Here is a 22,321-nt window from a genome sequence, read left to right as displayed (position 1 = left end):
TTTCGGGGAGATAAGTTGCCCGAAGAAGAGGATATTTGTCACCGGGTGTCTAAATATCCCCGAATCTTAGCATGTGCCCTTACTGCTGTTATGCAAGTTGGAGTGATATCACCCCCTCACTTAACCCTCACAGCAGCCTAACAACAGATAACAGCTCCCTAACACAAGATAACAGCTAACTGGTAGATCTAAGAACAGCACTCAATAGTAAAATCCAGGTCCCACTACGACATATTCAGTTACATTGAGTAGGAGAAACAACAGCCTGCCAGAAAGCTGTTCCATCCTAAAGTGCTGGATCTTTCTGAAAGCACATGACCAGGCAAAATGACCTGAGATGGATGCCTACACACCAATATTACACTAAAAAAAATTCACTTGCTGGTTCAGGAATGAAATTTTATATTGTAGAGTGAATTATTTGCAGTGTAAACAGTAATTTAGAAATAAAAACTACAAAAAACTAGAATTACTTACAGTATATTGGATATCATAAAAGTCATGACAGAATTCCTATAAGTTAACTTTTTTAGTATGTTATAAAATGGCCAATTATAAGCATCTTTTCAGTTGGTCATTATGTATTTTTTATAGTTTTTAATTATTTGCCTTCCCATTCTGACTCTTTCCAGCTTTTAAGTGGGTGGTCACTGACCTCATCTAAAAACAAATGCTCTGTAAGGCTACACATTTATTGCTATGGCTACTTTTTTTTTAGCCTTAAAGGGGAACTCCAAAAAACAGAACTTAAGCTTTTTGAAAAGTAAACATAATTTTAAGCAACTTTTCAATATACATCAATTAAAAAATATGCAGACTTTTTATGATTTTTAATGATTTGACATCTCCCCAAGCCTAGCCCCAGGACCGCCATCAGAAATCTCAGGGCCCCATACGACAAAATTTCCTGGGCTGCGCACACCGCAAGCCCCACCTACAGGTCCGCCCCCCCACCCCATAGGTCCTCCCCCACCACACAGTAAAAAAACAAAAAATATTGGTGGCTAGGGTTCCCACATGTTAATAAAAAATAAAAAGATATTGGTGGTCAGGGCCACCCATAAAAAAAAAAAACATTTGTGGCCAGGCCCCCCCCATTAAAAAATATTGGTGGCTAGGACCCCACATGAGAAAAAAAAATTGGTGGCCTAAATTGGTGGCCAGGGCCCCTTAAACGTCCATGCCTTCCCAAAGTCAGCAGCTTTCAGAAAGATGGGGGGGGGCCAGGCTAATCAAGTAAGTGAGGCGTGGCCGGGCTCCCCCTACAACCCTCCCCCCTGATGGCTGACCTGCCTAGTCCCCTGCTCTCATGCTGAGCTGGCTGACTACTTTTACTTTGTATCAACTGTCCTTAGCCTGCATCCTCCAAACCCCACTTTGTTAATACCTAATGTCAGATCATACTCTGCCGAACTATCAACATTGTGATGTTTGGTAACAAAAAAGTACACCCTGTACTGGATGCTATGCCCATTCTGCCAGAGCAAATTACTTTAATTCTCACTGTATCTATTTTCACTTAGTGGACACCAACAATGACTTTCAGTAAGCCTTGGACATGACATATATTGTCAAAGAAATTTCATGCAACTACCACTTCTTGTAGTGAACCATCTCAAAAGCTTATTTTCCCTTTGAATGTAAAGCTGGCCATAGATGTTGAGATTTTTAAAAGATCAGATCCTGATCGTGAGACCACGATCTTCTCAGAACGATCGTACGAATTTACCATCAACTAAAAAGACCAATTTGCCAGGAAAACAAAGGGGAGCTGCCTGCTTGGCCCTGCAAACATAGATAGATTGCACTGGGACCGACAAAGGTTTTTTTGACCTGGCCGATCAATTTCCTGACCGATGTCGGCCGAAAAATCATAAGATGTACGATCGTTCGAATCCCGCTAACCGCACGATAATTTTGAAGGATTGGTCGGGCTTCCCTAAAATCGGTCGTTCGGCAAGAGAAATCTTTGCGTCTATGGGGACCTTAAAGCAAGAGATGATAGTTTGTACACTCAGCATTTATGTTCCTGCATATTTGCCATTATACATACAAGTAACTTCCAAGATTAAGGAAATAATGTGTTGTAACTCGCCCATTTTGTCAATCTTTTAGAAGCTGTAAACTGACTCAGTTAGATTGCATATTCATCCCTTAAAAAAGCTGACATGTATGAGATTTTAAATTTGATTAGCTTATTCCATTGCTTCTGTTTTGCCTTGTGCTATTGACGTTATAGTCCAAGTGTATTTATTTTTGTATGAAGTAGCTCCAAGTTTGTGGCATCTTTTTCTTAGTTTTTCATTGTTTTATCCTCTGTTTTCCTGAAACATGAGCCAAGCAGAAGTAGTTTATTCTTACCAAAGCCTCTGCTGCTGTGCTATAACAAACAACCTTCAGTCAAAGCCAAGATCTTTTCTTTCTATAATAGAGATCATTTTGAGTTGTTGATTGTGCCACTCACTTTGAATGCCAGTTTGATTAAAAGGGATCCAAACCAAAGTAAAAAAAAAAAAAAATTTATTTAAACGTGCCCAAAGTGCTTCTCAGATAGTTTGCAGTTTAATTTATTTTGACATATTTGTATTTAAGTCTTCTAATACCAGGCTTTTGACTCTGAGAAATGAGAATCCACAACCGTAGGGTTTACTGAATCCATGAAGTGCTTAGAAAATGCATAGACAGGGTCTCTGAAAGTCTTTGCCTTCAAAGAGAGTTATGGAGCCTGCCTAGCAGTTTAAAACTGTAAATTGCATAAGTGCTCAGATAGACAAATACAAGAGATCCTTTGCACTCAACCCATTATCAATATATTAAGGACATTGAAACATTTTGTGCATACAGCTACTAAAAATGCCTTACCCTTTAAACAAAACAGGAATTGTTTGTACATATATTGCAATATATTTAAGCTGGCCAACTGTCATCCCATATCTGGCCAGTCCTACACTCAACTTGCATCTGATTCATTTAAAATTCTATTGCTTCATTATACATTTTATAAAGGGACTAAGTTTTACCTGCAACTTACTTGCTGCTTTCAAAGTAAAACTCCCAAACTTGGCTGCCCTTTTATTGGCCCCCAGTGGGATCACCTGACTTTAGCTGGAAAGGGTGGGAGCTACAACATATACAACATGTATAAATTATAACAAACAAAGGAAAGTTGTGCTCACCACTAATTTTTAAAAACATTAAGCAGTGGTGCTATGTGGTTATGACCACAAAATTAACATAGACAAATACAAGAGGGGGGAGCTACAACTTTGAGCTGGCCACTGCTCAAAAAGCACACTGAGAAAGCTTACATTAATTTTATTTTTTGAGTTTAGCTCCCCTGTAATAAAATTGGCATTTATGAATATAGATTAAAGGACACCTGTTTTCCCAAAATTGTTGATGGAGGAGGAAAACAATATTTTATTTTAAAATGGCTCCTGAGTACTTGGCCAGCCACACTGGAAAGCAGCTCCCCAGGGTGGGCAGACACATTTAGTGGCACACATACACATAATGAGCACTACTCCTGGCTCACTTGGGCTTACACTCAAAAACACAACACTCAAAAGCTCTTGCACTATTCTCAGCACCACGATATGGCCTCCTGCACCTGGGGCTTTCTCCCAGCATGAGTGGCCTAGTGCTCAGGGGTCGTAGTAAAAGAAAAAGCAATATGTAGTTTCCCCTAACCAGAGTGTGGGCTCTATTAGCCAGCACCTCTGTTGGGGGAAAACATTTTGGGGTGAAAGTTGCCCTTTAAAAAAAATCTAACTACCTGGGATATCACGAGAAATCATATGGGATTCTAAATTCTCCATCTTTGTGAACACCAGTAAAAGCAAAGTAACATTATCATTAAGAGCTACATTGGCATTCTGATCATCCATTGGGATTTTACTTCTTTTTCTTGTTTGAGTATACCTGTCTCGTGGTTGTGTTCCTCCCAGCACTGTAGACTGTAACAATTGGATTGGATCACATTATACTGTACATACCCTGTGCAGTTGATACTAATGTCTATTCTCTACATTTCCTCAAAGGTAATACCAGAGTGGGGATGTACACAAGATGAACGTAAACCAGCAGTCACATCTTCCCACTTCTTACATGCAGCCCCAGCCAGGAGGTTACCAACAGCCTAATTATGCAGGTCAGCAAATGCCTGGAGGCCCTCAGTATCCTGGCTACAATGGATCCTTGCAGGGGTATTCACAACATGCTCCTACTTCACAAGGTAAGATCACTACTTTCATTTGTTTGTAAAAAGAAATTGATCTCAGTCCTGTACAGCGTTGGGATTTTTGAAACGGACCAGGAACGGTGAATTACAGCAACGACAATTGTTTTTACCTAAACTATTTTAGGTTGGCTATTTTTGTTTCATATTCTAGCATTTTTATAGGATATTAGCTTTCACTTATTTTCCTGTCCACAGACCATATGTATCCAGAAAATGCATTCTCAGCTACTGTAGGTTGCATTTGTCCAAATTAGCCTGAGTTATCTAATTGAAAATAAGATCTATGCAAAAAAAAAAAGGCAAAAGGTAAATCTAACTATTTTTTCTTTTGGCACAAGGGCTGAAATGATCCTGTTTTCTGCAACTGCGCAAAATAATTAATATTACAAGTTGTACAGGTTTTCTAGATTGAAAAAAAACGGACATCTGCAATGCTACATAGTCTTTTAGATCCCCATAATTCAGGTGTTCCTAAATTACTGGGCTAACCCCTGTTTGGCTAATCAAAGCTGTGTGTAGCCAAACAGCTATTCACCATTTTGTGGTGAATAGTTGCTGCATCAAATAATATTCCTGTTTCAGTCATTGAGGTATTTTCCTCTGGTGATGGTAACCAATATATTGTGCAACTGGACCTGTGGTGGTAATTTAAAATAAGCCCTATTGTAGAACTGGTTCTTGACATGGAATTGTTTTATTTTATTTCACCTCTTTCTAAATTCTCTTTCCTTGTCCATCTCTGTTCTTTTAAACTCTTTCACTGTTTTCTGTATTACAGGTTTTCTTTCTAGCTCAGGGTTCCCAATAAAAGGGTCCCCTGATTCTTTTACCTCTGGCACTTCTTCCCCTGTTACTTCTGACTATCTAGGTAAATGTATTCTCTTAATTATTGTGATCAATCGTGTACTACTACATTTAGGATTGTGATAAGGCAGCATCACTGCTAGCAATGCACATCAAAAGGAAAGGTATATCAGGTCACTTTCTTATTGTAGTTTCTTGGACTCATTTGGTTGTATATACCATTGTTCAAAGGGCTTATTCACAGTAACAAAATTGTTGCATCACATTTTCTGTTGTAAAATTGTTCATCATTTTATATGTAGCAGTTGTCACCAGTACCATTTATTATAATTTTTATGCAACTCAATTGTAACAGATAATAAGAACCAAAACTTTCATTGGTAATTGGCCTTGTAGCTACCAGAGGTAGAGAAGTTGTATGCTTCTCCCCAGTCTCTGAGAGAGGAGCCTATATGTTGCCGAATAGTCTGATAATTTGGCCTCTATCATTGATTAGTTGATTGGGTATGTTAAACTCTTTTGCATGGGCGCTTTCATTCAGTTACATACAGAAATTGAAAACCAATAAAACTTGATCTGTTCTGATTTTTAGTTAAACATTGAGTTTTAGGGGCAGATTTATCAAAATGCTGGATTTAAGCTTGCCACAGAAAAAATCACCCAATATTCTATTTATTCCTATGGGATTTTTAGAAGCATATTAATCAATGGGTGAAAGTTAGAGTTCACCATTTGCTAAAAATCCCATAACAATAACTAGAGCGTGGATTAATTTTACTGTGCGTGCTCTAATTATACATTTTGATAAATCTGCCACTCAGTGTTACTTTATAAAATTTTCTCTCGCTCAGTGGTTCCAGACTCTGGAGCTGCTCACCCACAGGGTAGCGACTGGTGGGCCAGCCTGAAGAACAGTTTGGATCATATTTAGGGCGTGAGCACCCATTTGCTTTTCTGGAAGCCCAGTTGTAAAGCTTAATTAGGTTGAGATTTTGTGGGAACAAGTTTTTATTCCATATGTATAACCTTGTTATGAGCCATGTTGCTCTGAATAAAGGCCATGGGGGGTGATGTAAGGTTCTCTAGGCTACAACAATATTCCAGAGGAGATCAGTTGAGTGGCAATGGTTCGAATAAACACCCTTTTCTTTTTACCCTCACATTTTCATCTGTCATCGGTGGTTTTATTTCTTATAATATATATTTTTTTATAATGTGCGTTAGGTCACGTTGGAGTGCCGCCAGTATCTGCTGCACCTACAATAGCAGGGCAGTCTCTTCCAGCTGAACAGCAGCAGTACACTCATTATGGCCAGGGAGACATACAAAATGGGCCAACGTCGGGAGCCAATCAGATGCAAAGGTATGAACCAAAATATTAATATACATATCATGCAGGCAGAGCACACACCATTAGCCAAAAATAGAATATTATATATATATATATATATATATATAATTTTTGGCCTTTCAGACCATTTTAATTTAGTGGAAAAAAAACATTGTAATCTGAATTATAATGAAGTAATTAGAAAAAACAATGTTTTCAAGACCTCCGTACAAATAAAACCTGTTTGTTGTATTGGATGGCAGCTTCCTATGCAATATTAATACAAATAGGTTTAATTTTCTTCCAAAATGTTGTTTCTTTATTATGCATTTTTATCAATGCATCCTTATTTCCATAGACCTCCAATGACAATGCGATATATGCAACCAGGTACAGGACCACAAGCAGCTAGTTTTCAGCCATATACTCCATCCTCCACTGGTACACAGCAACAGCAACTGACCAATCAAATGATGGGAATGCACATTGGCAACCCGGCAGCATCAGCACAAACGTCATCAACAACAATTTATGGTAATTCTTAATATGTCTTGTATAAGTTTTAGAATCATGCTGCTGATTCATTGAAAAGTTGCTGGGTTGCACTGATTTGCATATTGAGTGAATTAAAATGAAATGCAATTACAGCAACTTCTATTATAAGGGGCAGATAGAAATTGTTTCTGCCATTTAGAATATTACTAATATTTTCAGATGGGGTAGTGATTTACCATTTATGTTATTGTAAATGGTTGTGTAATAATATTTTGTAACCCCCACAGGTGGTCAGAATCCTCTTCAGCCCAGTTCAGGAAACTTTCCTACTGCTGGATCTGGCTTTCAACCTTCATATTCCAATAGCCAAGGTCATCCTCCAATAAATTTGACACAAGGAATGCCTCCTACTAGTCTGCCTCAAAGTCAGCCTCCACATCAGCGTTTTGCCAGTGGGCCACCTCCACAGAACCTTCCTTCTTCACAAGCTCCAGCTTTTCCCCCTCCTTCGGCTGCTCAAGTACCAAGTTATGTCTCCTCTTCAGGGGGTCCTTTGCAGGGGCAGATTGTACCCGCACCCCCGTTATCTCATCCAAACCATGCTCCCCCTACACAAGCTCAACCACCAATGCCTGGAGTTCCACTAATGCCAACAATGAGTGGTCCTCAGGGGCCACCTCCTCATATGCCATCCAGTCAGGATGGGTTTCCTCCTCAGCAGAACGGTAAGTCATTGGAAATGGGGTCACTTTTGATTCATTGATCTATCTGTCTATTAAGAGTATTGGTAATGGCAATGTACTGCTACTTACAATGTTATGATCATATTACTGGCAAAGACTTTTTTGGGTAATGTAGATCAACTTGCTAGTTAAAGTATAAAATAAAAGTTGCCGTTATCTAAAAGGTTATGCTCCGCATATATTTATTTATATCTAAAGGGGACTTTTACTGGTGGTCCAAACTGCAGTCCCTCTGGTGTCTGCTTTATAACTTAGACTACTTGACAAGCTGAGAAAAAAAAGGGCTGAAAATTTTGGATTCGGCCAAACCCCCGAATCCTTCGCGGAAGATTCGGCGGAATACTAATCCGAATCCTAGTTTGCATATGCAAATTAGGGGTGGGAAGGCGAAAACATTTTCCAAATCACGAACCAAATCCTGAATTTGGTGCATCCCTACTGAAAATCACTGTTCTACTACTTAAAGGAGAAGGAAAGGTAAATTACAAGTAAAGTTGTATACATTGGCCACAAAGTGGAGAGATACTTACAGGAATCGTTCCTCTATATGTTTTTCCCTGTTGCTGTAACCCAAGATCATATTGCAAATTTTTGCAAGGTGCATATAATAAAAAAGCCATCCCTCTTGCTATCCAAATTGGCTCTAATAGGGCTCGCACATGCGCAGTAGAAATTTTGCAAGCCCTGCGCATACATACCAGATTCCCCCATGCGAGCGGTGATCAGGTCAGGTGGTACAAGGCAACGTCATAGTTGCGCACTTCACAGAGGGAGACACAGGACGTGACGCGCACACTGCCAACATGGCGGCCGCAAAGTCGGTAGAGGGCTAAAACTTCAATGGCTTGGCGTCAGTGCAGGAGACCGAATTGGGCAGCACAAGTATAGCGGTTCAGGAGGGGTGCGTCCGAGCAACAGTTACAGATAGATATTAATAATTACCTTTCCTTCTCCTTTAAATGAGTGAATGATAGGCTCTGTTCCTATTCTTTTAAATTTTCATGCACCTCCGGCATGTTCTATACTATAAAATGTACTGTATAGCAAGTTCAAATTGGTTGCAGTTTTCAATATTTTATTTGTCCTCAGAACTTAGTTCAAAACAAGTTTATTCAGGCATCTGAAAGTACATTAAATGGGTGGTTCACCTTTAAGTTAACTTCTATTATTTTATAGAATGGCCAATTCTAAGCAACTTTTGAATCGGTCTTCATTTTTTTGTCTTTTTCTTGTGACTCTTTTCAGCCAGATACAAACCAGATAGACATTGAAATTGCAAACTGGAGAGCTGCTGAACAAAAGTGAAATAAATAAATAAATACAGCGGTAAAAAAATAAGACCACGTAGAAATATTCTCAGAACACTGTATCACTCTCTACATCATACTAAAAGTTTACTCAAAGTTAAACAACCCCTTTCAACAAAGTATGTTCTGTAATGTTGTTCTAGAATAATATTCAATTCAAACGTTAATTATCCTAATAGGAAGACAGGTATAATGTAACACCTTATTCTGTGCATAGAAAATAACTTTTGTCTGTATTTGTATCCCTGTTATATGAATCATATTTAACAGTAATTGTTTACCTTGTCAGACAGTCTCCATATATATCTAGATGTCTGCATTCCTATGAGTTCTGCATAGAATACTGTTCTGTTGAGATCTTTAAAAATATACTCTTTGCTCACACCTACTGTATATACTCGAGTATAAGCCGAGTTTTTCAGCCCCCAAAATATGCTGAAAAACTCTACCTCGGCTAATACTCGGGTCAATCGCAAAAACGGTCACCGGCGTCCAAGAATGGTCGCCGGCATCCAAAAACGAGATGCCAGCACCTCCAATGGGAGCAGAAACCCTCAATTTTTTGATTGAAACTTACCAGAAGCTGCTGCATTTCTCACCCTAGGCTTATACTCGAGTCAATAAGCTTTCCCAGTTTTTGGAGGTAAAATTAGGTACCTCGGCTTATACTCGAGTATATACGGTAATAGTAAATTGAACCGAGCGAATATATAAATATGGTAGTTTTTATGTTTTTTTTTTTTGTTTAAACTTTTTATTGTATTTTCAAAGGTAAATAGCATAATTCAAAGTAGAGAAACCGTACATTGTATTGCATGCTCGTTATGACAAAATGGGTATACAAATATCATTATTCCATGAGTTTGTTAATCAACATCAATCACTTTTAACAAGGTTTCTTTATATCTGCATAACACAATAAAATTTGAAAATAGACAGTTGGGGTAGGAGACAGAATAGAAAGAAGCATGGGAAGGGGAAAGAGTAAGAAACATTGGAGAAGGGGAAAGGAGGGGGGAGAGAGAGCTTCTTTATCATGTCATTTGTGACAGTTAGGAGGTAGCTTCCATTGACGCAGATATATGTGTTGGGGAGAGAGAAGGAGGAGGGGGCGAGTCTCTTTTTTGCCTTCTTGCTCTTGAGGTGCTAGCTAAGTTCTACTCTAAGAGAGTTTTCTGCCCACCATTTAGTACATCTGAAGGGGGCTAGTAATTTTTGTTGCTTTCTTCCTTCCAATGTGTCTAGGTATTTGCTCCAAATATCAAAGAAAAGTGAGCCTTTGAGTTCCTTGTCTTGTAACGCCAAGACCCATTGGAGTTGCATCGTGTACAGTAATTTGCGTTCCCATAGTTGTTTTGGAGGTGGTTGCGCGTTAGTCCAATATTCCAAGATGGTCTTAACTGTGGTTAGTACCATTATATCTGCGAGTCTGATGTTACCTTTGATGGTGTTGTCAGTGGGTGAGGGATATAATCCCAATAGTATTTGTGGATTTGTCCGAGTTATTGTGATTTCGCACCAACTTGCGATATGTGATAGAACTGTACTCCATAGAGCATTCAATTTAGTACATGACCACAGTGAATGTTCTAAAGTGGCGTCCGCGTGATTGGGTAGTTTTTATGGTTAATGGAATGGCTGATATTTAAAACACTTATATCACAATTTTCAATATAATTCATTGGCATCTTTTCCTCCTTTCAGGTTCATTTGGGCAGGTCAGGGGTCCTCAGCCAGGATATCCTATGACTTACCCACGTGCTCCAAACTATGGCACCCAACCAGGACCTCAAGGACCCCCTGCACCTCCACCCGCTGCACAAAAAAAACTGGACCCGGATTCCATTCCCAGTCCTGTAAGTATTGCCATAATCTGTGCACATTTTAACAAAACAGTCATGTATAGAAAAAGTGGTTAATTTAATTCTAATATGCTTGTGAAGGTAGCATTTTTAAGGCCCGTTAATATATTGAACCTTATTCATTATTTGTTTTTTACAGTCATTTTTACAGGTGTATCTTGGCCATATGTATGTTGCATACAACACTACTAGAAATTTTACCACATGTATAATTCATTCAAATGTGTGATGGTTTCCACCAGGGATGTGTAACTCTTAGGTGTGTCCTGGAATTTTTGTCCACTCATCAAGTATCTAGTGCAACATTAATGTCCGAAAACACAATGCAACAATCATTAGACTGGTCTAAACTACCTAATACTAATAACAAATCATATTGCTGTGATTACTGACACAAACTGCAGATATAAATCCCACTCTCTCTCTCTCCTGAAGCTTAAAAAAAAAAAAAACAATGTTGACAGTCAGGCCATGACAACAGCTGCTAAGCAGACAGAAACTATGATTTTGTGGCACTTGAAGTGACAGCTGAAAAAAATGGCCCATTCTACAACTGTGCAATACTTCTGTTACAAGTGTCCTAAATCCAATTCACTTTTCTGAGATGAGTAACAAATGGTTAATACTCATAGAATGATTGAAAAACTATTTTGTTTTTCAACAAGCACATGTATATGGTCTGTTTCATTCTTTTTACATCAAGCACTATATGACAGATCAAATCCTTTGCAGTCAGGGGTGCTTTGCCAATGAGGCGAGTTGAGGCTGTCGCCTCAGGCGGCAGCGCCCCACTAGGTACCAGGGGCAGCAAAAATGCAGCTCCTGGTAGTTTAAGAGCAAATTTCTGGGGGAGGGGCCAGGATCGCCCCTGTTTGCAGTTCCTAGTACCTAGTTAAATCACAGAACCGCTATAAAGGCGTACGGCTTATGTTTCTGTTTTGTGCTACCCTGACACAAAGCACATGGGATCTAGTGGCCAAGGTAACTAAACTACAGTAATGATTTCCTCTACTCTCTCTGTAGTTGTTTATCTTAAAAGGGGAGCATGAGATTAAAGGCCCACTATAATTAAATTTTCTGCTGTATTGAACTAAGCACAGGGAAACACTTGCTTACAGTTTTATGGTATTTTATCTTTTCTAGCTATGAGCAACTTTAGGTTTTTTTTTAGCTGAAGCTATACATGTGTATCAGTAAATGTTGCCTTTTTTCCTTTTCTGTAAAGGTCTGTGTAGTCCCATAGAGATTACTGCAGGTTCTAACTGTAGCAGAAGTTTGGGAGTAAAAGACAAAGTTCTGTCCATTTATTTACTGATGTAAACTAGCATATATGCGTGTCTTTGGTTTGTGTGTGAACATTGTGATTCATATGTACTTAAAGGGGTTGTTCACCTTTAATTTATCTTTTAATTTGATAGTCTGATACAATTTGCAATTGTTTTTTATTAGGTTTGGTTTTTGTTATTTAGCTTATTCAGCAGCTCCAGTTTGCAATCTGGTTGCTACGGTCCAAAATGCCCTAGCAACCATGCATTGATTTGATTAAGACTGGAATATCAAGCTGAGAGGGCCTGAATAGAAAGACAAGTAATAAAAAGTTGCAATTACAATACAGTGCATTTGTTTTTATATGGGGTCAGTGACCCCCATTTGAATGCTGTAAAGAGTCAGAATAAAAACTATAAAACTATAAATATAAAACTATAAAAAGAAAACATTAAGACCACTTGGAAAAAAAAATGCCTAAAATTAGCCTTCTATAACATATTAACATTAATTTTAAAGGTAAACCACCCCTTTAAAATGACATTTTTTTTTATTAGAATTATCCAATGACATATACTACTTGAAAAGTAATTTTTTTTAATTTTTTTTTTTTTTTAAACTGGCGTCTGTAGGAGGTGGCCTTCACGTAATTCGGTGCTTTTTGATATCGGGATTGCACATAAGAGAGCCCATCTCTTAAGGGTGGTGGCACACGTGGCTACTGGGGGATATTGGTCGCCCAGCGACAAATCGCCTCGTCTTTGGGCGACTAATCTCCCCTAAATGCCATCCCACCGGATCGAATTTAAATCAATGGCAGGATGGCACTCTGATCGATTTGGGTTTTTAAAGTCTCCCGAAGTTTGTGAGGCAACTTTGGAAAATCTAAGATATCTAAGTACCATCCAGACAGCAATTTATATTCTAGCCGGGGGGGAGGCATTTAGGGGAGATTAGTCGCCCAAAGACGAGGCGATTTGTCGCTGGGTGACTAATATCCCCCAGTAACCACGTTTGCCACCACCCTAATAGTCCCTTTAGACAAATACAATGTGCCTATTTTATTTTTTATTTTCTTTTATGAATCCTACTGATACATACCGCTCATAAAAAATATGATTTCCTATATATCCATTTTACATTATTTCATATAAAAAAAGATGATGTTCTATGTATTATTTAATCTAATTTAATAGACTTTCCTCGCATGCCTTGGGGGATTCAGGCAGATTCTCATTGTGTGCAATTTTGAAGTAATAAAGATAAAGTAACCCTTTTAGTCCATAGACTAACCGAACATTTTGTACAAATATAGAAAATAAATAAATGGGATTGTAAACCATACTTATATATTGAAATAGTTTCCCTTTACGTTGGAGTACTACTGTTTTTGTAGTAGTGCTGTGTACATGGGATGTTGTATTCACATTAACTGAATCTGTGTTCTTTCCGGACCACTATTTCATTTTATGCTCATGTTCCCACTAGAAAAATCATGTAAACCGTAAACCGTTTGGAGCTTTCTGGATAACAGGCTTCTGAATAACTGATCTCATAACTGTACCACTAATTTTTCATATTTTGTGTGGCTGGTTGCAATTGGCTTTAGTGATATTAAGTAAGTGGTTTTCAGCAGACTTAAATTATGGAGATCCATCTTCTGGAAAGTGCCCTAATACATAAAACTCCAGGTCCCAAGCAATTGATCCCATACCTGTGGTAATAACAATAAACCCTTAAGTTTATTAAATTACAGAGAAGTACCATAAAACGACATCAACACATTACGTCCCTGTCTTGACCACCCGACTGCAGGGTAAAGTGTTAATAGTAAAAGTACTAAAGCTTCAGATATTTATATTCCAACATCTCATCAAAGGTTTTTAACTTTATTTACAATAATTTCAAAAGTATAAAATATCTTTGTTTAATGTTGTCCTGCTTATGTGTTCTTATTTTCCTTTGTAATTTTCTTTATACTTTGCATTCTAAGACACTCAATGTACTGTACAGTGTATGGTGCGTTGTAAGTGTAGCTTGGCAATTAACATTTTGCATGAAATTCTATTTTACTGATCCCTATAGCCACAATTTGGAAGGCTTATTGTTGGGTTTCCCTCCCAGACCGTAATTTGCATATGCAAATTCTATTCGGCCGAATCCGAATCCTGCTGAAAAAGGCAGAATCCTGGATTTGTGCATCCCTACTAGGAACCTTAAGCATAATGATACATGCTGACATGGCCTGCAACCACTCCATTGGGCTCATTTATAAACACTGGGCAAATTTGCACTTGGGCAGTAACCCATAGCAACTATCAGTAGTTAGCTGTGAAGAGGCAGACTTTGACCAGAAAAGTGCACAGTGTATAAAACACTGTAAATAACATGTTAATCCCATTTTATGGTAACCCTCCTGTGCTTGTCTATACAAATTTTTGAACCACTGCTTAAAATAATTGTTCCCCCTTAAATAATAACAGTGCATTCTATAAGACTGGTCTTAGCCCCCAGTCTGCTTAACCAAAGTCCTAACATGCATTGAACAATTATCTATATAGTGCCAACATATTCTGCATCATTCACATCAGTCGGTTCACCAGTGGCCCTTGCATTATAAGGTCCCTATAACATTTAAACATAATGGTCAATTTTATTTGGTGCCAATAAGGGCCAGGGCACACGCTGCTATTTTGGGAGGTTAGTCACCCAGTGACAAAACGCTTCTTCTTCGGGCTACTCCCGTTGTCGCTGGCCGACGAATCTCCCGAAATAGCAGTGTGGGCCTTACCCTTAACCTTCCTGTCTGTATTTGGAATATGCGAGATAACCCGAGTGCCCTAAAGAAATACAAGAAGGGACTAAGATACAAACTATTTGCATATAGTGCGCTGGCTGAAATAAAACAAAGAACTCTAGCACTGCAAGGCAACAATGCTATCCTCTTCACCACCAAGCTGACAAATATTAGGCTTTAAAAAGTATTGTCAGAAAAGCACCAACAGTGAATCATATAGACAACTTGCAAAGAGCTTTATGAAGGCGCAAAAAGTTCAGATGTGTCGGGTTAACTTTTTGTTCGGCATCTTTTTTGTTTTTGTCTTTTAAACAATAAAGCAAGCTAATGAACTGCCAAGCCAGCAGAAAACAAGGCACAGAATAGACCCAGATGCAATTCCTAGTCCAGTAAGTGAACTGTCTGTGTTTTTCCCTCGTCATGTGCGTGGTTGTAATATTCATTCACACTGTCTTATGCATGCTAGCTAACACCGTTCACTCACTTTGTGCATGCAGCCCTGCATTCTCTCCCTGGAATACTTTCATTTACACCACTTTTTAATGAGAACAGCAGTAGTACAAGGGTCACACTTAGATTAGATTAGCAGTAATAAACATTAACAACTAGGCAAAGCTTACATTTGTGTGATAGAGAGCACATCTTATGATTTTGTGTGTTTGTTGAAGTCTTTGACATAGTTTTTCTTTATTTGAATCATGTAATTATTTATTAAATCTGTTTTAAACTAATATCAAGTCCAAAAAGAAAATAGAAAAATTATATTTTCTAGGTAAATGGATTGTTTAACAGCACTGAGTAGGCTGTAGACCCTAAGTACAAAGTGGCGTAGGCTCACTTTCTGTGAGTTAGTGATGTTGTTTCATGGTGCCTAAAATGTGCGTTTAGGTGGTGGTGTCTGTTATGAAAATGCTATAGAGGAAATAGGGAAAAAAACTACAAAATTATCTTGAATGCATGAAATGAGGAAAAAAAACAGTAACGTTAAAAATCCTTGCAACGCACCATCCACGTCTACAAATGAATCTCCAAATGATTCCGCTCCTTGTAACTAACAGCACAGGAGGGAGCTGCAAATTTGTAAAGGGGTTTCCTGGGAAATTATGGGGTGGTATTGTGGTACTCAATGGGGATACTGGGGAATGGTGGCTTGATTCCCCTAATACATGTAGAAAAACACCAGAGCTCTGTTCTGGCTTCCGGCAAATGTTAACAATTTAGGGGTTTTTCATCTTCCAAAACTTTTTTTTTTTTTTTTCCAGTAAGGTCATTTTCAAATTGTTCACCAGAAGTATACTTTTTAAAATGAAATTTCATAACTATTGACCCATTATTAAGAGGAATGTAAAACCTAAAAAATTAATTGATGTAAATTTATTCAGCTGCTGGTTTTTTTTGTTTTTTTTTTCCATTAGTTTTATATTTTCACGAAAGCAAACTTGGGTGCTGACTGCTGATTGGTTTAAATTTTGTAGTTTTCCCACATCTTTTTGTGGCTTGTAGAACTAAACCATCTTTGGTAAATGAGTCATGGTATTTACGTTACTTTTAAGCAGGCCAAGTAGCCTCATTTACCAAGGGAAACCATTACATAGCTTCTTATGTCATGTCATACGTTGGTAAGACCCGCCAACCAAATTTACCAACATGTGGTTGGTGAGCTTAAATATACAATTCTGTAAACCAAATGCAGGTATTTTTGCAACAGTAAGAACGTATAAAAAGGATGGTTATTACAGATATGTGTGTTTTTCAAGAGACCAATACAACTACCATCTTAGTGGTCAGCACTGAAGCATGTTCCTTATCCACCCTAACAGACTGTACTGCATGGTTGATGAATTGATTAGATTCAATTTTTATGTTCCTTTCTATGATGTTTATAGTCCCTCTTCTTAAGCATTGTCATAATCATTCACACTGGAGAGGACATTAGGCACAGTATATTCAGGGCCGGAGCTAGGGGGAGGCAGAAGAGGCACCTGCCTCGGCGCAACAATAGGGGGGCACTGTGCAGGTACCTCTCTCCCTTCTGCTGGTCTGCCCTCCCCTTTTCTGCTTCCCCTTCCTTCTTATGGTTCCCCTCCCCTATTCTGCTTCCCCATTATGCAGCAGGATTATCTGTGCACTGGTAATCTTGTTATCTGCAATGGACTAAACCTGGAGTAGTTTCAATGTCCCTGTTTAGCGCAAGAAACAACCAAAACCATAACATTTTTACGGTTTAAAACAATAGACAAAAAGTATATTCAGCACAAACTGTATTCGTTGAACTCGTGTTGAATAAGGCGTATACTGTCCCTTTAAAACAAACCTGCCAGTACTATATAGGAAAGTATATTGGGTATCCATGATTGTCTGCAAACATTACTGAAAAACAAACATAATTCAGAGTTTCACTCATTACTGGTTAATTGCAAAAACATTGTTTTTTCACTCTATTGATCTATACCACGAATTTTTACCATTGTTATGCAATTTCATCTTCCAGATCCAGGTCATTGAAGATGACAAAAACAACAGAGGCTCTGAGCCTTTTATTACTGGGCAAAGAGGTCAAGTTCCACCACTTGTAACTACAAATGTCTTGGTCAAAGATCAAGGTACAGTAATGTGGGTAATGATGAAACTTTAGTACTTGCCTTGTAGGATTACTGTAGTGAGTCTATGCAAACTTTGCAGATTACAGTTATACAAATATTGATTAAATGTCACACTTTGGTTTAAATTAATTAATTTAATTTGTTTAATTTCAGTATCTTCTTAGCTTCTGCTGCTCTATTATTAGTGCTATCACTCCCTGTATTTTTATGTAGGCTATTGTCGCACATCTTCTGCTTATTTTACTTGGCTTTCTTCTTTGTACCATTGTTTGTCCCTGCCCAAGTGATTTAAAAAATAAATAAATTCTTTTTAAATTTTTATATTAAATGTGTGCCGTTTCTTAAACATTTGTGTTAACTTACTCCTGTTGAGATTGTAAGATCCACAATGAATGGAATTGATGTGAATGATTGACTTCTGTGTAAAATGCAGCAGATATATTTGTACTGCATCAGTAAAGAATAGTAGTAAAAACTTGACCTATAGATGGAGGATGTGTTTTTTTTTTATTTTAGAGCATTTTCATTTCATTATAGTCGGCAGGAAGGTAGGGGAAGGCAGTTCGGGAAGATTGTCGCCTGAAGAAGATATGTCGCTGGGGCGACCCGAATCTGCCAGTGTGCCCTTACTCTAAAGGAATTGTTCTGTATAAAAATAAAAACTGGGTAAATAGCATTTTTAGAGTTAGAGAGTGGAAAAACAGGAAATTCTGTTAGACATCCAGCCTTTATACATTAAATTTTGACTAATAAACTATATTAGAAACTTGCACATCTAATTACTGTTTTTTACACTGAACTGTTCCTTTAAGCATAGAGCATAGAAACTTTTCCAGTTTGCAATATACAGAGAACCAGGCAGCAGACCAATCAAACAGTATCCCTAGTAATTCAGCGAAGAAGTGGCCCTAGAAGCTTGTCAGCATGAGCTTTATAACAGAAAAACCGAGTATGGGTGTTTTTTTTTACATGGGCTAAAATACATCTTGTGTTTTCATTTAAGGGAATGCAAGCCCCCGCTATATCAGATGTACTTCCTACAACTTTCCTGTTAGTTCGGACATGGCAAAACAGTCCCAGGTACCTCTGGCTGCCATTATTAAACCTTTGGCAACTCTTCCACCAGATGAGGTAAGTATAGAACCTTTTACCAGACGTTTTCTTTATTTTTTGAGTCATGGTGTGTAGTTTTAACTTGTAAATTGGTGAATGTAGCTTAAATTTTGTTTTGTAAAAATGGGAAACCTTACAGTCTGGGCTGTCCAGCTGGAGGCCTGCGGCCCAAATGTGGCCAATTAATGGATTTCTATAGCCCTAAGTCTGCCTGGTTGTCGAATAGACTTTCAATGACACCATTTTAATATGAACTGGCCTCCAGACATATGGTATAAGAAAAAAAAAATCATTCCACTACATGTAAAAAGTTACTGATTGCTGCCCTAGATGTATTATTCTCTATCAAACGGCATGCTCATTTGAGATTTTTGTTCACTTTGCTCTGTTCATATGGCATTTTGCAGTTGCACATGACACTGGAACATTAGAAGGATAGATATTGGCACCAAAGTGTTGGGGTTTTGTCTACCGTGTCGCAAAACAGCCGTGTTCTCCTCTAAGACATCAGGAAATCCTTTTTCACCATCTGTGAAGAAAGACATATAGACCATTTATATTGCTTGTGTTATTAACCTTTGCCGAACATTTATAGAAAAGGGTCATCGTGAAAATTGGAAACGAAAGAATGTCATGGGTATTCTGAACAATAAAAATATTGGCGTGTAAAGTTTAATAGATTGAAAGAAAGTCAGAGGAAAATATGTAAAGAGAAGGTTGAAATTCTAGCAATTACTAAACCTGCATATCTGAAGAAATAATAAGAAAGGTGTTTAGAATTAGAATTTTGTTTTGCAATGCTGTTTTCTGGAGCAGTGGTTTCAAAATATTGCACTGTATTGCTATTATGCAATTTTAATCTCCCTAATAACACTATTTTTCAATTTAACGCACAGCATTCATTATTCCAAAATACAATCTTTTTGTTTATGGTATTTGCAGTTCTTGCAATACTATATTAAATTGGCAAATTATGTTGTGCCTTTTGTTATCAGACTTCAGATACCAGCACCACCTGAATTTTTGAACTGGCAATGTACAGCTTGAGTACTGTAAGTTCTACCAATGGATGGACTTGCTGAAAGTTGTCTGTGCCTGGTTTGTTGACTAGAATTGCTTCTTGTTAATGTTGTGTCACCAGATGTTCTTGGGAGTCAGGTCCCTGCAGAGCGAAACCAGGACAACTGTTCCTTCTGGTAACTGTTATTTTTAGCCAAACAAAATAAAAGGATACCTTTGTTACAGTAGCGAAGGCATACTCCATCAGTAGGCAGCTCAGATAATGAGACTATGCTCAGTCGTCGGACACCCTCACAACTGTCCCTTTCTCTAGGCATCCTCTCTGACTGTAGCTTCTAGCCCTAGATACATAGTTCATATATTCACCAGTTCTTTAGATTTTGTGTTCCCAGTTCGCTCTTTCTGTGCGGCGATGCATGACTGCAACACTCAATATTAAGGAATTGTGGCATTAAAAGGGTTAAACTGTCCTGTAATATTTGGCATGTCTATATCTAGAACACTGTGCCTAAGGCTTACGTGAGACATGGCGTTTTGTCCACCAGGCAAATTTCCGATACCACCCCTACACCACATTATTGTCTGAAAACACACAGGACAGATGAATGTCATGAGGCATTCCTGCTAGAAAGTTATGCTTTAAGCTAATGTTTAATGACATAGTTTAAAATTACATTGTTGTAGTAGTAGGAATCCGTGCTTGTTGGTTCACATTGTAATCCGTAGTCCCATGATCTATTAGCCTGAAACAGAGCATGCTTGTTCCAGGGTGTCAGAGGTTTGTTTTTTGAAGCACATCCTTAATGGAATGATCAAAGGTAGGACTCTGCTGTTTCTGCAAAACTCTCTCATGGTTGGTGCTCACTGCAGTGATATCACTTATCACTCATGTGAAAAAGGTTGGAATATTAGGATATACCCTTAAATCCCTATGCCTCATCCTCCCATGTGGATAACACAGCCCCCCAGCACATGATTAAACACCGTAGCCCCCTAACAACAATTTTCACAGTGAGCATAAGGTAGGCATAGTATGGCAAACAGGTAGCATGGGGCGGGCAGAGTATGGCACATACAGGCAGATTAGGGCAGACAGAGTGTAGCACACACAGGGAGCATAGGGCAGGCAGAGTATGGCCACACAGGGAGCATAGGGCAGGCAGAGTATGGCCCACACAGGGAGCATAGAGCAGGTAGAGTATGGCCCACACAGGGAGCATAAAGCAGGTAGAGTATGACACACACATAAAGCATAGGGCAGGCAGAGTACAGCACACACAGGGAGTATAGGGCAGGCAGAGTACGGCCCACACAGGGAGCATAGGGCAGGCAGAGTATGGCCCACACAGGGAGCATAGAGCAGGTAGAGTATGACACACACATGAAGCATAGGGCAGGTAGAGTATGGCACACAGGGAGCATAGGGCAGGCAGAGTATGGCACACACAGGGAGCATAGGTCAGCCAGAGTATGGCACACACAGGGAGCATAGGGCAGACAGAACAGAGCAGTAGACAGGGAAACCTATTGTGATCACTCTAAAATGTACTACATACAGTGACACAATTCTGGCGGCCCCTCAGCATTTTGTATGTGGTATGAACAGTTGAACTATGTGGGAAGGTTCAGTATGGATCTGAAGTGTGAACAGTACAGAGCTTTAGGATGTGAACAATAGAGGTGTTACATGTGTGAACAGTGCAGGATTTTATAGTCTGAATTTGAGGTGTAAACAGTGCAGGGGCTGGTTAATCTCAGTATTGATACCTTTTAAATTTTATACATGATATGCAGACACAGCAGGCAGACTTTCATGTGGGGGGCCACACATTTGGCCCACAGGCCGCCACTTGGGCAGCACTGGTCTATATAATGGTGTATCAATGCAGGCCTCTATGATCTAGTCCTGTAAAGTAAAGCAGTTATTAATTTGCCTGTTTTTATTGGCACTACCCCATGTCTTTTTGTGTTGTATTACTTTAGTAATTCAAACAGCAATTTTTATTTTTCATTTGTTTTGGTAAAGGTGCCTGCTTGCTTAATTGATCATGGAGAGACTGGTCCCATTCGTTGTAATAGATGCAAGGCCTACATGTGCCCCTTTATGCAGTTCATCGAAGGTGGGAGGAGATTTCAGTGCTGCTTTTGCAGTTGTGTTACTGAAGGTGAGTACATAAGACACTATTTAGGAAAAGTAATGAAGTGCAACGTTTACTACAGGTCTAAATATGGGGATATATGTAAATTTGTTGCATATATTATAATTTATTTTTGCATTTGGAATCCATAGCAACTCTTATTGCAGATGACTAATTAATAATGACTGTTTGTTTGCACACACCTTGTAATTTGTGCTGTAGTTGGTTTTAAAATTTGCTTACTGACCAGTACCCAAAACCTTTTGTGTCATTTTTTTTCAGTGCCAGCTCATTACTTCCAGCACTTGGATCACACAGGCAGAAGGGTAGACTGTTATGAGAGGCCAGAACTATCTATGGGTTCTTACGAGTTTACAGCAACTGTTGACTACTGTAAGGTAAAGTATGACAGATGTTTAGCTATGGATACACCATCTCATGATTCATTTTAGTTTCTATTTTCACTTCTGTAAACAACATACACTCTTAACATAAAAGGTACAAAGAAGGGTCCACCCGGTAGGGTGGTTTATGGGGCCCAGCATCCCCCTCAGGCCCCATTTTTATGCTTTATATTGCAGGCCTGTATAATTATGCCACTGG

General features: G+C 38.7%; 1 protein-coding gene across 4 annotated transcripts in view; it reads left to right on the top strand.

Annotated features, from left to right (window-relative positions):
- sec24c.L (SEC24 homolog C, COPII coat complex component L homeolog) overlaps positions 1-22,321 on the top strand; it is a 41,499-nt gene that overhangs the window by 3,945 nt on the left and 15,233 nt on the right. Inside the window, exons 2-12 of one of the 4 annotated variants that reach the window (XM_018225421.2) lie at positions 4,041-4,234; positions 5,019-5,108; positions 6,269-6,407; positions 6,733-6,908; positions 7,157-7,594; positions 10,624-10,775; positions 15,165-15,233; positions 17,336-17,447; positions 18,451-18,578; positions 21,607-21,745; positions 22,001-22,116. In XM_018225421.2, the coding sequence (XP_018080910.1) occupies positions 4,069-4,234; positions 5,019-5,108; positions 6,269-6,407; positions 6,733-6,908; positions 7,157-7,594; positions 10,624-10,775; positions 15,165-15,233; positions 17,336-17,447; positions 18,451-18,578; positions 21,607-21,745; positions 22,001-22,116 (1,725 nt within the window). In that variant the 5' untranslated portion in view covers positions 4,041-4,068. The remainder of the gene's footprint in view (positions 1-4,040; positions 4,235-5,018; positions 5,109-6,268; positions 6,408-6,732; positions 6,909-7,156; positions 7,595-10,623; positions 10,776-15,164; positions 15,234-17,335; positions 17,448-18,450; positions 18,579-21,606; positions 21,746-22,000; positions 22,117-22,321) is intronic. The other 3 variants (XM_018225423.2, XM_018225422.2, XM_018225424.2) reach the window with 3 other exon arrangements.

The sequence above is a fragment of the Xenopus laevis genome, chromosome 7L (assembly GCF_017654675.1).
Source record: "Xenopus laevis strain J_2021 chromosome 7L, Xenopus_laevis_v10.1, whole genome shotgun sequence".
Classification (NCBI taxonomy): domain Eukaryota; kingdom Metazoa; phylum Chordata; class Amphibia; order Anura; family Pipidae; genus Xenopus; species Xenopus laevis.
The sequence above is the reverse complement of the archived record's forward strand: the minus strand, read 5'-3'. Positions and strand labels throughout refer to the sequence as shown.